Source organism: Tetrao urogallus (assembly GCF_951394365.1).
Source record: "Tetrao urogallus genome assembly, contig: scaffold_264, whole genome shotgun sequence".
Taxonomy (NCBI): Eukaryota; Metazoa; Chordata; class Aves; order Galliformes; family Phasianidae; genus Tetrao; species Tetrao urogallus.
The window spans coordinates 855-16909 of NW_027639015.1; the positions used below are offsets into that span (position 1 = coordinate 855).

Below are 16055 nucleotides of genomic sequence, written 5' to 3' on the forward strand. Positions count from 1 at the left end.
AGACCCCATAGAGACCCATAGAGACTCCATAGACCCCATAGACCCCATAGACCCCATAGAGCCCCATAGAGACCCCCTAGGCACCCATAGAAACCCCATACATACACCAAAGACACCGAGTAGAGACCCCATTGAGACCCATGGAGACTCCATAGAGACCCATAGAGACCCATAGAGACCCATGGAAACCCCGTAGAGCCCCATAGAGACCCATAGAGAGCCATGGAGACCCCATAGAGATCCATAGAGACCCATAGAGACCCCCTAGGGACTCATAGAAACCCCATACATACCCCAAAGACACCGAGTAGAGACCCCATCAAGACCCATGGAGACTCCATAGAGACCCATAGAGACCCATGGAAACCCCGTAGAGCCCCATAGAGACCCATAGAGAGTCATGGAGACCCCATAGAGACCTCATAGACCCCATAAAGTCACATAGAGCCCTATAGAGACCCCATAGGACCCCATAGAGACCCATAGAGACCACATAGACCCCATGGAGACCACATAGACCCCATGGAGACCACATAGAGACCCATAGAGAGCCATGGAGACTCCATAGAGACCCATAGAGACCACATAGACGCCATGGAGACCCATAGAGACTCATGGAGACCCCATAGAGACCCATAGAGACCCCATACATACCCCAAAGACACCGAGACCCCATCGAGACCCAAAGCCAACCAGCTCAAACCCGCGGGCCCCACAGCGAAACGCAGAACCCCACAGCGAGCCCCACAAGCCCCTGTTGTCCCCCCATAGGAGGAGATGGACCTGAAGGTGCTGCAGTTCAAGAACAAGAAGCTGGCGGAGCGTCTGGAGCAGCGTCAGGCCGTGGAGGACGAGCTGAGGGAGAGGATTGAGAAGCTGGAGAAGCGTCAGGCCACGGACGACGCCACGCTGCTGCTGGTCAACAGATACTGGGGGCAGGTGGGGGCCCGAAATCCTGACCTTCTGCCCCCAAAGTCCAACCTTGTGGCCCCAAACCCTGGCGTTCCCCCCCAAAAACCAACGTTGTGGCCCCAAATCCCAACGCTTTGACCCCAAAATCCAATAACGTGGCCTAAAAGCTAAGATTATGGACCAAAATCCCAAAGTTCTGCCCCTAAACCCAATAGCGAGGCCCCAAAACCAAGATTGTGGCCCCAAATCCCAACACTTTGACCCCAAAATCCAATAACGTGGCCTAAAACCCAACGTTACGGACCAAAATCCCAAAGATCTGCCCCAAAGTCTCATCATTCTGACCCCAAATCTCCAAATTCTGCCCCAAAATCCCAGAATTCTGTCCCAAAATCTCATCTTCTGCCCCCAAATATCTTCTTTATGACCCAAAATCTCCCCCCAAATCCCTTCTTTATGTCCCGAATTCTCATCATTCAGCCCCAAAATCCCAATTTTTTGGCCTAAAACTCAACATTAAGACACGAAATCCCAAAGTTCTGCCCCAGAATCTCATCATTCTGACCCCAAATCTCCAAATTCTGCCCCAAATTCCCCAAAATTCTGTCCCATAATCTCATTTTCTGCCCCCAAATCTCTTCTTTCTGACCCAAAATGCCAAAGTTCTGTCCCAAAATCTTTTCTTTATAACCTAAAATCCCGAAGATGTGCCCCAAAATCTCATCTATATGTTCCAAAATCCCAAAATTCTGCCCCAATATCTCATGTTTTGCCCTAAAATCTCTTATTTATGACCCCAAATCCCCAAAACTGCCCCAAAATCTCATCATTCTGACCCAAAATCCCCAAATTCTGCCCCAAATCCCGAAGTTCTGCCCCAAAATCTCATCGTTCTGCCCCAAAATCTTTTCTTTATGACCCAAAATCCCCAAATCCCCCCCCAAAATCTCAACAGTATGTCCCAAAATGCCAGAATTCTGTCCCAAAAATTCATCATTCTGCCCCAAATTCTCATCATTCTGCCCCAAAATCCCAAAGTTCTGCCTTTAAAACTCAGTAGTGTGGCCTAAAACCCAACATTATGGCCCCAAATCCCAAAGATCTGCCCCAAAATCTCATCATTCTGCCCCAAATTCCCCAAATTCTGACCCCAAACCCCCAAATTCTGTCCCAAAATCCCAGAATTCTGTCCCAAAATCTTATCTTCTGCCCCAAAATCTCTTCTTTATGACCCAAAATCCCCAAATCTCTTCTCAGATCCCTTCTTTATGTCCCACATTCTCATCATTCAGCCCCAAAATCCCAATGTTCTGCCCCTAAAACCCAATAGCGTGGCCTAAAACCCAACATTATGGCCCCAAATCCCAACGTTTTCACCCCAAAATCCAATAGCGTGGCCTAAAAGCCAACATTATGGACCAAAATCCCCAAGATCTGCCCCAAAGTCTCATCATTCTGACCCCAAATCTCCAAATTCTGCCCCAAAATCCCAGAATTCTGTCCCAAAATCCCAAAGTTCTGCCCCAAAATCTCTTCTCTATGACCCAGAATCCGTCAATTCTGACCGAAAATCCCAAATCCTGCCCCAAAATCTCATCATTGTGACCCAAAATCTCATCTTCTGCCCCAAAATCCCAATGTCCTGCCCAAAAAATCCAATAGCGTGGCCTAAAAACCAACATTGTGGCCCCAAATCCCAACGTTTTCACCCCAAAATCCAATATTGTGGCCCCAAAACCAACATTATGGACCGAAATCCCAAAGATCTGCCCCCAAATCCCCAAATTCTGACTGAAAATCCCCAAATTCTGCCCTAAAATCTCTTCTTTTTGACTCAACATCCCAAATCCTGCCCCAAAATCTCATCATTCTGCCCCAAAACCCCCAAATTCTGCCCCCAAATCCCAAATCCTGCCCCAAAATCTCATCATTCTGACCCAAAATCCTGAAGTTCTGCCCCCAAATCCCCAAATCCTCCCCAAAATCTCTTCTTTTTGACCCAACATCCCAAATCCTGCCCCAAAATCTCATCATTCTGCTCCAAAATCCCAAATTCTGCCCGAAAATCCCAAAATTCTCTCCCAAAATCCCATCATTCTGCCCCAAAATCCCCAAATTCTGTCCCTAAATCCCAAACTTTTGCCCCAAAATCTCATCATTATAACCCAAAATCCCCAATTCCTGCCCCCAAATCCCATCATTCTGCCCCCAAATCTCCCCTCCCTGACCCCAAATTCGCCCCTTTTCCCCCCAAAATCCCCCTTCCTCCCCCCCCTCCCCCCCAAAATCCCCCAATCCCCCCAAACCTCCCCAAAATCTCCCCCACATCTCACAAAAAAAAAACAAATTCCCAAATTTGGGGTCCCAAAAAGCCCCAAAAATCACATTTTTCACCCCAAAATGTCGTCCCCCCCCCCATCACAAACATTTGTGGGGGGGGGGTCCCAAAAAAAAACCCCCAAAAATCTCATTTTTCACCCCAAAATTTCCTCCCCCCATTACAAACATTTGGGGGGGGGGTCCCAAAAATACTCCCAAAAAAACCCCCCAAAAAGGCATTTTTCACCCCAAAATGTCATCGTCCCCCCATTACAAACATTTTGGGGGGGGGGGGGTCCCAAAAAAAGCCCCCAAAATCACATTTTTCACCCCAAAATTTTCTTCTCCCTTCCCCCCCCGCAATCTCAAACATTTGGGGGGTGAGGGGGGTCCCAAAAAGCCCCCCAAAAAGCACCCAAAATGGCATTTTTCACCCCAAAATGTCATCGTCCCCCCATTACAAACATTTTTTGGGGGGGGGGGTCCCAAAAAAAGCCCCAAAAATGGCATTTTTCACCCCAAAATTTCCTCCCCCCATTACAAACATTGGGGGGGGGTCCCAAAAAAAAAACCCCAAAAAACCCAAAAATTGCATTTTTCACCCCAAAATTTCCCCCCCCCCCCCCATCTCAAATATTTGGGGGGGGGGGGGGCTCCCAAAAGGCCCCCAAAATGTCATTTTTCACCCCAAAATGTCATCGTCCCCCCATTACAAACATTTTTTGGGGGGGGGTTCCAAAAAAAGCCCCAAAAATCGCATTTTTCACCCCAAAATTTTCTTCTTCCCCCCTCTCCCCCCCAATCTCAAACATTTGGGGTGGGGGGGTCCCAAAAAGCCCCCAAAATGTCATTTTTCACCCCAAAATCTCCCCCCCCCCCCCCCCTTTACAGCTGGACACGGAGGTTCAGGCCCTGCTGAGGCGTTACAGTGGGGGGGGGGGCCGTCCCCCCCGCCCCCCCCGAGCCCCGAATGGACGGGGCTGAAACCCCCCAAAACGCGGCGCCCCCCCCACCCCCCCCGCCTGGGGACCCCGAAGGGACGGAGAGGAGGGGTGAGTTTGTGGGGGGGGGTTGGGGTCTATGGGGGCAATGGGGGTCTATGGGGGGGGATTTGGGGTCTATGGGGTGAATTGGGGTCTATGGGGGCATTTCGGGTCTGGGGGGGGATTTGGAGCCTATGGGGGCGATTTGGGGCCTGGGGGGGGGATTTGGGGTCTATGGGGGGGGATTTGGGGTCTATGGGGGGGGATTTGGGGTCTATGGGGGGGATTTGGGATCTATAGGGGGATTTGGGGTCTATGGGGTGGGTTGGGGTCTATGGGGGGAATAGGGGTCTATGGGGGGGATTTAGGCTCTATGGGGGGGATTTGGGCTCTATGGGGTGAATTGGGGTCTATGGGGGGATTTGAGGTCTGGGGGGCGATTTGGGGTCTATGGGGTGAATTGGGGCCTATGGGATGAATTGGGGTCTATGGGGTGGGTTGGGGTCTATGGGGTGGGATTTGGGGTCTGTGGGGAGATTTGGGCTCTATGGGGTGAATTGGGGTCTATGGGGTGGGTTGGGGTCTATGGGGGGGTTTGGGGTCTATGTGTTGGGCTGGGGTCTATGGGGTGGGATTTGGGGTCTAGGGGGGGGGTTGGGGTCTATGGGGGGATTTGGGGTCTATCGGATGGGATATGGGGTGTGGAGGGGGGGATTTGGAGTCTATGGGGGGATTTCGGGTCTGGGGGGGGATTTGGGGCCTATGGGGGGGATTTGGTATCTATAGGGGGATTTGGGGTCTATGGGGTGGGTTGGGGTCTATGGGGTGAATGGGGGTCTATGGGGTGGGTTGGGGTCTATGGGGGGATTTGGGGTCTGGGGGGGTCTCTGGGGTGAGTTGGGGTCTATGGGGTGGGATATGGGGTGTGGGGGGGGGATTTGGGGTCTATGGGGGGATTTTGGGTCTGGGGAGGGATATGGGGTCTATGGGGGGGATTTGGGGTCTATAGGGGGGATTTGGGGTCTGTGGGGTGGGTTGGGGTCCATGGGGTAGGTTGGGGTCTATGGGTGGGGATTTGGGATCTATGGGGGGATTTGGGGTCTATGGGGTGAATTGGGGTCTGTGGGGTGGGCTTTGGGGTCTGAAGGGGCGTATGGGGTGAGTTGGGGTCTATGGGGGGGGGGGACTTGGGTCTGAGGGGGGGATTTGGGGTCTTTGGGGGGGCTCGGGGGTTTATGGGGGGGATTGGGGGTCTGGGGTGGTGTATGGGGTGAGTTGGGCTCTATGGGGTGGGATTTGGGGTCTGTGGGGTGAGTTGGGCTCTATGGGGTGGGATTTGGGATCTGTGGGGTGAGTTGGGCTCTATGGGGTGGGATTTGGGGTCTGTGGGGTGGATTTGGGGCTGGCGGTTCTATGGGGCGAATGATCCCCCATTCCCCCCCCCCCCCCTTTTTTTTCTCTCTCTCCATTCAGACCCCTGGGCCCCTCCCCCTCCCCTCCCCCCGGCCCCCATGGCTCCGCCTCTTCCGGCCACGCCCCTCGTGGCCACGCCCTTTCCGGCCACGCCCCCTCTGTCCCTTTTAGGGGCGGGGGGAGGGGGAGGCGAGGAGGGCGAGGTGCGGCTGCGCCCCCTGCTGGCCTTCGCCCCAGCTGCAGTCGCCCGGTTGCTGGAGGGTTTGGGGGGCGCCCAGCGGCGGGCGCACGAGGTGGGGGCCAGGCTGGCGGCCAGAGGTGGGTATTTGGGGAGGGGGGGGTCGGGGGGGGGGGGGGTCTGGGGTTGCGGGGGTCTGAAATGGGGCTGGGGGAGATGGGGGGGGGGATTGGGGGTCCAGTCTGTGTGGTGTAATGCTTTTCTATGGGTTGACCTGGCCGACATCCCTATAATGAGTCCCTATGGGTTGACCTGGTGGACGTTTCTGTGTAATGCTTTGCTATGGGTTGACTTGGCTGACATCTTTGTATGGTGTTTCCTATGGGTTGACCTGGCTTACGTTTGTGTGCTGATTTCCTGCGGGTTGACCTGGCCATCATCCCTAGAATGATTCCCTATGGGTTGACCTGGCAGACATCTCCATGTAATGATTCCCTATGGATTGACCTGGCCGACATTTTTACATAATGGTTCCCTATGGGTTGACCTGGCTGATATCTTTGTGTAATGATTTTCCTATGGGTTGACCTGGCCAATATCCCTATGATGATTCTGTATGGGCTCACCTGGCTGACATTCCTAGAATGATTCCCTATGGGTAGACCTGGCCGATTCCTTTACATAATGATTCCCTATGGGGTGACCTGGCCAACATCTCCATTTAATGATTCCCTATGGGTTGACCTGGACAACATTCCTGTGTAATGATTCTTTATGGGTTGACCTGGCCATTATCCCTAGAATGATTCCCTATGGGTTGACCTGGCCAGCATCTCCATGTAATGATTCCCTATGAGTTGACCTGGCCAACATCTTCACGTAATGATTCCTTATGGGTAGACCTGGCCAACATTTTGATGTAATGACTCCCTATGGGTTGACCTGGCTGACTTTGTCACATAATGCCTCCCTGTGGGTCGACCTGGCTGACAGCCTTATGATGATTCTCTATGGGTTGACCTGGCCAACACCTCCATTTAATGATTCCCTATGGGTTGACCTGGCCGACATCTTCATGTCATGCTTCCCTATGGGTTGACCTGGCTGACATCTCTGTGTAATGGTTCCCTATGGGTTGACCTGGCCAATATTTTGGGGTGGACATTGAGGTGAATGCTGGGGGTTGACTTTGGGGTCAACATTGGGGTTAACATTGGGGTCGACATTGGGGTTGACATTGGGGTCGACATTGGGGTTGACATTGGGGTCGACATTGGGGTTAACACTGAGATTGACTTTGGGGTGACATTGGGGTCAACACTGAGGTTAAAATTGGGGTTGACATTGAGATTGACATTGAGATCGATGTTGGGGTGAATGTTGGGGTTACATTGGAGTGAACATTGGGGTTGACTTCTGGTGACATTGGGGTTGACTTTGGGGTTGACTTTGGGGTTGACTTGGGGTGAACATTGGGATTCACATTGGGGTCGTTGTGTCCCACCCCATAGCGGAGCTGGGGGAGGCGGGCCGGGCGTTGCTGCGGGAGCTGCTGAGGGAGCACCGGCGGCTGCACGAAGTGGTGCTGCAGCTGCACGACAAACACCACCGCGTCTCCATGGAGGTACGGGGGCCCGCTAAGACCCCTCTAGTCCACCCCCCACCTCCCCGGGGGGTTGGGTGGGATGTGGCCAGTGGGGGAGGGTTGAGGAGTCCTGGTGGGTTGACCTGGCCAATATCTTCACATAATGATTCCCTACAGGTTGACCTGGCCAACATTGCCATGTAATGATCCTTTATGGGTTGACCTGGCTGACTTCTTCACGTAATGCCTCCCTATGGGTTGACCTGGCCAATATCTTCACATAATGATTCCCTATGGGTTGACCTGTCTGACATCTTTATGTAATGATTTGCCTGTGGGTTCACCTGGCCAACATCTTTACATCATGATTCTCTATGGGTTGACCTGCTCAATATTTTCATGATTCCCTATGGGTTGACCTGGCTGACTTCTTCATATAATGCCTCCCTATGTGTTGAGCTAGCCAACTTCTTCACATGATTTCCAATGGGTTGACCTGGTGGACTTCTTTACATCATGCCTCCTTATGGCTTGACCTGGCTGACATCTTCGTGTAATGACTCCCGATGGTTTGACTTGGTCAGCATCTTTACATCATGATTCCCTATGGGTTGACCAGGCCAACTTCTTTACATAATGCCTCCCTATGGCTTGAGCTGGCTGACATCTTCGTGTAATGACTCCCTGTGGGTTGACCTGGCCAGCATCTTTACATCATGATTCCCTATGGGTTGACCTGGCCAACATCACATAATGATTTCCCTATGGGTTGACCTGGCCAACATCTCCATATAATGATTTCCCAATGGGTTGACCTGGCCAACTTCTTCACGTAATGACTCCCTGTGGGTTGACCTGGCCAACATCTTTACATCATGATTCTCTATGGGTTGACCTACCCAATATTTTCACAATTCCCTATGGGTTGACCTGGTGGACTTCTTTACATAATGCCTCCTTATGCTTGACCTGGCTGACATCTTTGTGTAATGACTCCCTATGGTTTGACTTGGCCAACATCTTTACATCATGATTCCCAATGGGTTGACCAGGCCAATTCTTCACATATTGACAACCTATGGCTTGACCTGGCCAACATCTTCATATGATAATTCCCTATAGATTGACCTAACTTCTTTACATAATGCCTCTCTATGGCTTGACCTGGCTGACATCTTTGTGTTATGACTCCCTATGGGTTGACCTGGCCAACTTCTTCACATAATACTTCCCTATGGGTTGACCTGGCCCACATCTTTGTGTAATGATTCCCTATGGGTTGACCTGGCTGACATCTTCATGTAACAACTCCTCATGGGTTGACCTGGCCAACATCTTTACATAATGATTCCCAATGGGTTGACTTGGCCAACAGTACTTTGAGGTGACAAAAACATTACCCCTATGGGGCACCCCACAAATTGTCCCTATGGTCTGACCCCACGTTTACCCCTATGGGGCACCCCACATGTTGTCCCTATGGTCTGACCCCACGTTTACCCCTATGGGGCACCCCACATGTTGTCCCTATGGTCTGACGCCGCATTTAGCCTTTTGGGGCACCCCACAAGTTGTCCCTATGGTCTGACCCTTCATTTACCCTTATGGGGCGCCCCACAAGTTGCCCCAGCTTTCTGACCCCCACGTTGCTGCCCCCCCCAGCTGGCCGAGCTGCAGGACAAAGCCACGTCGGCCGAGACGAAGGTGTTGGAGATGGAGACCACGGTGGAAGGGCTGCAGTGGGACAGCTCCAAACTACGGAAGAGGGAAGGGCGCCTGGACCGGCACCTGGCCGAGGCTCTGGAACAGGTGAGGTCACGTGACACTGTCATGTGACCCCCCATCATGTGACTGCATCACATGACCCCATCATGTGACGCCATGTTCCCCAACCCTGCCCACCCCCCCCTCCCCCCCCTCACTTCCCCTGTACGGACCTTCCTGGTGTTTGACCCCCTGTGACCCCAATCACGTGACCCCAATCACGTGACACCATCACGTGACCACCCCCCCGTCACGTGACTTCATGACCCCCAGCCACCCCACCACTCCCCCCAACCCCCCACCCCCTGCAGGACCCTCAGTGTCCCTTCCTGTGGTTGGACCCAATGTGACCCTAATCACGTGACCGCAGTCACGTGATCCTCATCACATGACCCAGCCCCCTCCCCCCTCCCCTTCAAGGACCTTCGGTGTCCCCTTCTGGTGTTGAACCCAACGTGACCCCCATCACGTGACCCCCATCACGTGACCCCCCCCATCACGTGACCCCCCCATCACGTGACCCCCATCATGTGACCCAGCCCCTCCCTCCCCCAAGGAACCCTGAGTGTCCCTTCCTGGTGTTGGACCCAACGTGACCCTAATCACGTGACCTCACCACGTGACTCTAATCATGTGACATCACCATGTGACCCCATCATGTGACTCCCCTGTCCCAGGGACCCTCGGTGTTCCCCTCCCCTGCCCCCATGTTGGACCCAACCTGACCCCACAATCATGTGACCCCAGTCATGTGACCCCAGTCATGTGACCCCAGTCACATGCCCCCACCATGTGACCCCAGTCATGTGACACCACCATGTGACCTTATCACGTGACCCCGTGTTTCCCAACCCTCCCCACCCCTGCAAGGACCTTCCTGGTGTTGGATCCCATGTGACCCTGATCACGTGACCTCATCATGTGACCCAACCACGTGACCCCCCCCTTCACGTGACTTCATGCCCCCCAAACTCCCCCCCACCCCCCTCTGCAGGGACCCTCAGCGTCCCCTCCTGCTGTTGGACCCAACATGACTCCATCACGTGACCCCAATCATGTGACTCCCATCACGTGACCGCAATCACGTGACCCTATCACATGACACCACCATGTGACCCCATCACATGACCCTGTGTTCCCCCAACTGTGCCCAGCCTCCCCTCCACCCCCCCCTCCTGGTGTTGGACCCAATGTGACCCCATCACGTGACCCCACCATGTGACCCCATCACGTGACACCCCCCTGTCATAGGGAACCTCAGTATCCTTCCCTCCCCCCCCCTTGTGCTGGACTCAATGTGATGCCCCATCACGTGACCTCCATCACGTGACCCATGTCACGTGACCCCCCCATCATGTGACACAGTCCTGCATCATGACCCCACATGTGTGCCCCCATAGCGCCCCCATAGCGCCCCCTAATGCCCCCATAGCGCCCCATAGCGCCCCCTAACGCCACCATGTCCCCCAGCTGACGTCGGGTTCCTACGGCTCCGGCAGCTCCGGGGGCTTCCAGGGGGGGCAGATCACCCTGAGCATGCAGAAGGTGAGCGGGGGGATTATGGGAATTCTAGGGGATTATGGGAGTTCCAGGAGATTATGGGATTGCTGGGGGATTTATGGGGTTGCTGGGGGATTTATGGGGTTGCTGGGGGATTTATGGGGTTGCTGGGGGATTTATGAGGTTGCTGGGGATTTATGGGGTTTCTGGGGGATTTATGGGGTTGCTGGGGGATTTATGGGGTTGCTGGGGGGATTTATGGGGTTTCTGGGGGATTTATGGGGTTGCTGGGGGATTTATGGGATTGCTGGGGGATTTATGGGATTTGGGAGGGATTTGTGGGTTTGTTGGGGGATTTATGGGGTTTCTGGGGGATTTATGGGGTTGCTGGGGGATTTATGGGATTTGGGGGGGATTTATGGGATTTGGAGGGATTTATGGGTAGGTTTATGGGATTTGGGGGGGATTTAATGGGGTTTCAGGGATATTGACGGGATTTGTGGGGTATTTATGGGATTTGGGAGAATTTAGGGGAAATTCAGTGGGGTTTGGGGGGAATTGATGGTTTTTGGGGGGATTTAATGGGCTTTTGGGGGGGATTTGTGGGATTTCTGGGGTATTTATGGGATTTGGGGGGCATTTATGGGATTTCCAGGATATTGATGGGATTTCTGGGAAATTCAATGGGATTTTTGGGGATTCAGTGGGATTTTGGGGGGGATTTATGGGATTTGGGAGAAACCCAATGGGATTCAATGAGATTGTGGGGCATTTGTGGGATCTGGGGGGAATCTATGGGATTTCCATGGGATTTATGGGGTTTCTGGGATATTTATGGGATTTCTGATATACTGATGATATTTGGGGGAATTCAGTGGGATTTTGGGGATTCAATGGGATTTGAGAGAGATTTATGGGATTTGGGGGGGGATTTATGGGATTTGGGGTGATTTATGGGGAGATTTATGGGATTTGGGGGGGATTTATAGGATTTAGAGAAATTTATAGGGTGATTTATGGGGCTTGACTGGATTTAATGGGATTTCCAGGACGTTTATGGGATTTGGGGGAAATTCAATGGGATTTGGAGGGGATTGTGGGGGTATTTATGGGATTTGGGGGGGGGTTTAATGGGATTTCCAGGATATTGATGGGATTTGGGGGAACTCAATGGGATTTGGTGGGGATTTATGGGACTTGGGGGCAATTCAATGGGATTTGGAGGGGGAATTGGGGGAGATTTATAGGATTTGGGGGGATATCTGTGGGATTTCCGACGTGTGAATGGGATTTGGGAGGACTTGGGGAAAATCTGGTGGGATTTGGAGAGGAATTGATGGTTTTTGGGGGGTTTTAATGGGGTTTGGGGGATTTGGGGGATTTTGGGGGGATTTATGGGATTTCCGTGGGATTTACGGGGTTTCAGGGATATTGATGGGATTTGGGGGAATTCAATGGATTTCTAGGGGATTTCTGGGGTATTTGTGGGATTTGGGGGCAATTTATGGGATTTCTACGATATTGATGGGATTTCTGGGAAATTCAATGGGATTTTGGGGGATTCAATGGGAGTTTGGGGGGCATTTATGGGATTTTCAGGGAATTTATGGGATTTCCAGCGTATTCATGAGATTCCAGGAAATCCAGTGGGATTTTTTGGGGATTTAATGGGATTTGGGGCAGATCTATGGGATTTGGGGGGGGGAATTATGGGATTTGGGGAGATTCATGGGGCTTGAGGGGATTTAATGGGATTTCCAGGATATTGATGGGATTTGGGGGCAATTCAATGGGATTTGGAGGTGGAGATTTATAGGATTTGGGGGGGATTTATGGGATTTCTGCCGTATGAATGGGATTTGGGAGGACGTAGGGGGAAATTCAATGGGATTTGGGGCTTCTTTGTTGGGATTTGAGGTCTGTCGGGGGGGATCTGTGTCCCCCATGTGAATGGGGTCCACGTGGGGGGGGGGGCACCCCAAAAACGGTGCCCCCCCGGTTTGTCCCCAGTTTGAGATGCTGAACGCGGAGCTGGAGGGGAACCAGGAGCTGGCGAACAGCCGCATGGCCGAGCTGGAGAAACTGCAGCAGGAGCTGCAGCAGGCCGTCAGGGGGCACGAGAGGCTGAAGGTGGGGGGGTTTGGGGGGGGTATGAGGGGCTGCGAGGGGTGGGGGGGGCATGGGAGGGTGATGGGGGGGATATTGGGGCTTTATGGGGGGATATGGGGGAGTTGGGGGGTATGGGGGAATGGGGTGGGTGATGGTGGGGGGATATGAGGAGCTATGGGGGGCTATGGGGATATGTGGGAATGGGGTGGGAATGAGAGGCTGAAGGTGGGGGGGTTTGGGGGGGTTTGGGGAGGGTATGGGGGGCTGGGAGGGGTGGGGGGGGCATGGGAGGGTGATGGGGGGGATGTGGGGGCTTATGGGGGGGCTATGGGGGTATGTGGGAATGGGGTGGGAATGAGAGGCTGAAGGTGGTGGGGTTTGGGGGGATTTGGGGGGAGTGGGGGGCTATGGGGGGTAGGGGGTGCATGAGAGGCTAAAGGTGGGAGGGGTTGGGGGTGCATGAGGGGGTGGGGGGGTGGGGGGGACATGGGAGGGTGATGGGGGGGGATATGGGGGGGCTGTGGGGGGTAGGAGGGAATGGGGTGGGAAGGAGAGGCTGAAGGTGGGGAGGTTCGGGGGGTTTGGGCAGGCGTGGGGGGGGGAATGGGGGGCTGGGAGGGGTGGGGGGGGCGTGAGAGGGTGATGTTGGGGGGATATGGGGGGCTTTAAGGGGGGGAAAGGGGAATGGGGGGCATGAGATGGTGATGGTGGGGGGATATGGGGGGGTCTATGGGGGGTGTGGGAGGGGGATATGGGGGGCTGGGAGGGGTGGGGGGGGCATGGGAGGGTGATGGGGAGTGGATATGGGCGCTTATGGGGGGTGTATAGGGGGCAGGGGGAATGTGGGGGGGGGCACGGGAGGGTGATGGTGGGGGGTTATAGGGGGCTATGGGGGGTAGGGGGGAATGGGGTGGGAATGAGAGACTGAAGGTGAAGGTGGGGGGGTTTGGGGGGTGGGGGGGGTATGGGGCACATATAGGGTCAGTGTGGGTTGATATGGGGTCACTATGGGATGTTTTGGGGTCACTATGGGGCCCATATAGGGTCACTGTGGGGCTGATATGGGGTCACTATGGGGATGCTTTGGGGTCACTGTGGGGATGCTATGGGGTTGGACTGATATGGCGTCACTGTGGGTCCAATATGGGGTCACTGGGGCACATATAGGGTCACTGTGGGGCTGATATGGGGTCACTATGGGGCCAATACAGGGTCATTGGGGCACATATAGGGTCACTATGGGGTCGATATGGGGTCACTATGGGGCTGATGTGGGGTTTCCGTTGGGATACTGTGGGGCCGATATGGGGTTGCTATGGGGCTTTTATGGGGTCACTGTGGGGCCAATGTGGGGTTTCTATGCAGATGCTTTGGGGTTGCAATGGGGGCAGTGTGGGGCCGATATGGGGCAGTGTGGGGCCGATATGGGGCAGTGCGGGGACATTTTGGGGTCACTGCGGGGTCCCGGCGCCAGGTGGCTCTGCGCTCGCTGCCGGAGGAGGCGGTGAAGGAGACGTTGGAGTACAAGGTGCTGCAGTCGCAGTTCTCGCTGCTGTACCACGAGAGCCTGCAGGTGAAGACGCAGCTGGACGAGGCGCGCGCCCTCCTCCTGGCCACCAAGAACAGCCACCTGCGGCACATCGAGCACATGGAGGTGCGGGGGGGGTGGCAAGATGGCCGCCGGGGTGCCGAGGTGGCCGGGTGTTGGGCAGCCGAGGGGGCTGGCTTATGGTGATTCAAGATGGCCAGCTGTTGGCTATCCAAGATGGCCGATTAATGGCTGTCGAAGATGACCGATTCATGGCTATCCAAGATGGCCAATCATTGGCTATCGAAGATGGCTGATTAATGGCTATTCAAGATGGCCAATTAATGGCTATCCAAGATGGCTGATTAATGGCTATCCAAGATGGCTGCTGACTGTTGGATATCCAATATGGCTGATTCATGGCTATCCAAGATGGCCAATTAATGGCTATCCAAGATAACTGATTAATGGCTATTCAAGATGGCCAATTAATGGCTATCCAAGATGGCTGATTAATGGCTATCCAAGATGGCTGCTGACTGTTGGATATCCAATATGGCTGATTCATGGCTATCCAAGATGGCCAATTAATGGCTATCCAAGATAACTGATTAATGGCTATCCAAGATGGCCGATTCATGGCTATCCAAGATGGCCGATCATTGGCTATCGAAGATGGCTGATTAATGGCTATTCAAGATGGCCGATTAATGGCTATCCAAGATGGCTGATTCATGGCTATCCAAGATGGCCGATTAATGGCTATCCTAGATGGCTGATCATTGGTTATCCAAGATGGCTGACTGTTGTCTATCCCAGATGGCTGATTAATGGCTATCCAAGATGGCTGATTAATGGCTATTCAAGATGGCCAACTGTTGGCTATCCAAGATGGCCGATTCATGGCTATCCAAGATGGCCAATTAATGGCTATCCAAGATGGCCAACTGTTGGCTATCCAAGATAACCTATCCAAGATAACTGATTAATGGCTATCCAAGATGGCCGATTCATGGCTATCCAAGGTAACTGATTAATGGCTATCCAAGATGGCCGACTGTTGGCTATCCAAGATGGCCGATTCATGGCTATTCAAGATGGCCGACTGTTGGCTATTCAAGATGGCCGATTCATGGCTATCCAAGATGGCCGATCATTGGCTATCCAAGATGGCCGACTGTTGGCTATCCAAGATGGCCGACTATTGGCTATCCAAGATGGCCGACGTGCCGATCCCAGATGCCCCCATTGATTCCTTTATTCCTATTGATCCCATTAACACTGATTGCTCCCATTGACCTCAATGCCCCCATTGACCTCAATGCCCCCATTGACCTCAATGCCCCCATTGCCCCCATTGACCTCAATGCCCCCATTGCCCCCATTGACCTCAATGCTCCCATTGCCCCCATTGACCACAATGTCCCCATTGTCCCAGTTGACCCTATTGATCCCATTACCACCAGTGACCCCATTATCCTTATTGCCCTCATTGCCCCCATTGCCCCCAATGCCCCATTGCAGCCATTGACCCCATTGACCCCCTTGACCCCAATGTCCCTGTTGACCGCAATGACCCCATAAGCCCCAGTGCCCTCATTGCCCCAATGACCCCATTATCTTAATTGCCCCCCCTTGCCCCCATTGACCCCCTTTACCCCAATGTCTCTGTTGACCGCAATGCCCCCATTGCCCCCATTGACCTCAATGCCCCCGTTGACCTCAATGCCCCCATTGACTTCAATGCCCCCATGACTTCAATGC

At 53.5% G+C, this 16055-nt stretch overlaps 1 protein-coding gene across 1 annotated transcript; it reads left to right on the forward strand.

The window, feature by feature from the left end:
- Positions 1–771: 771 nt before the first annotated feature.
- On the forward strand, positions 772–15589 carry LOC306957571 (E3 ubiquitin-protein ligase BRE1B-like; the record flags this gene model as incomplete). The annotated part of the gene is given in 10 exon segments (XM_079551058.1): positions 772–939; positions 4123–4173; positions 4175–4283; positions 5799–5945; positions 7317–7429; positions 9053–9199; positions 10625–10699; positions 12665–12784; positions 14238–14417; positions 15341–15589. Coding segments are annotated over 10 exon segments (1359 nt in total), but the record flags the coding sequence as incomplete, so codon positions are not given.
- Positions 15590–16055: the final 466 nt, after the last annotated feature.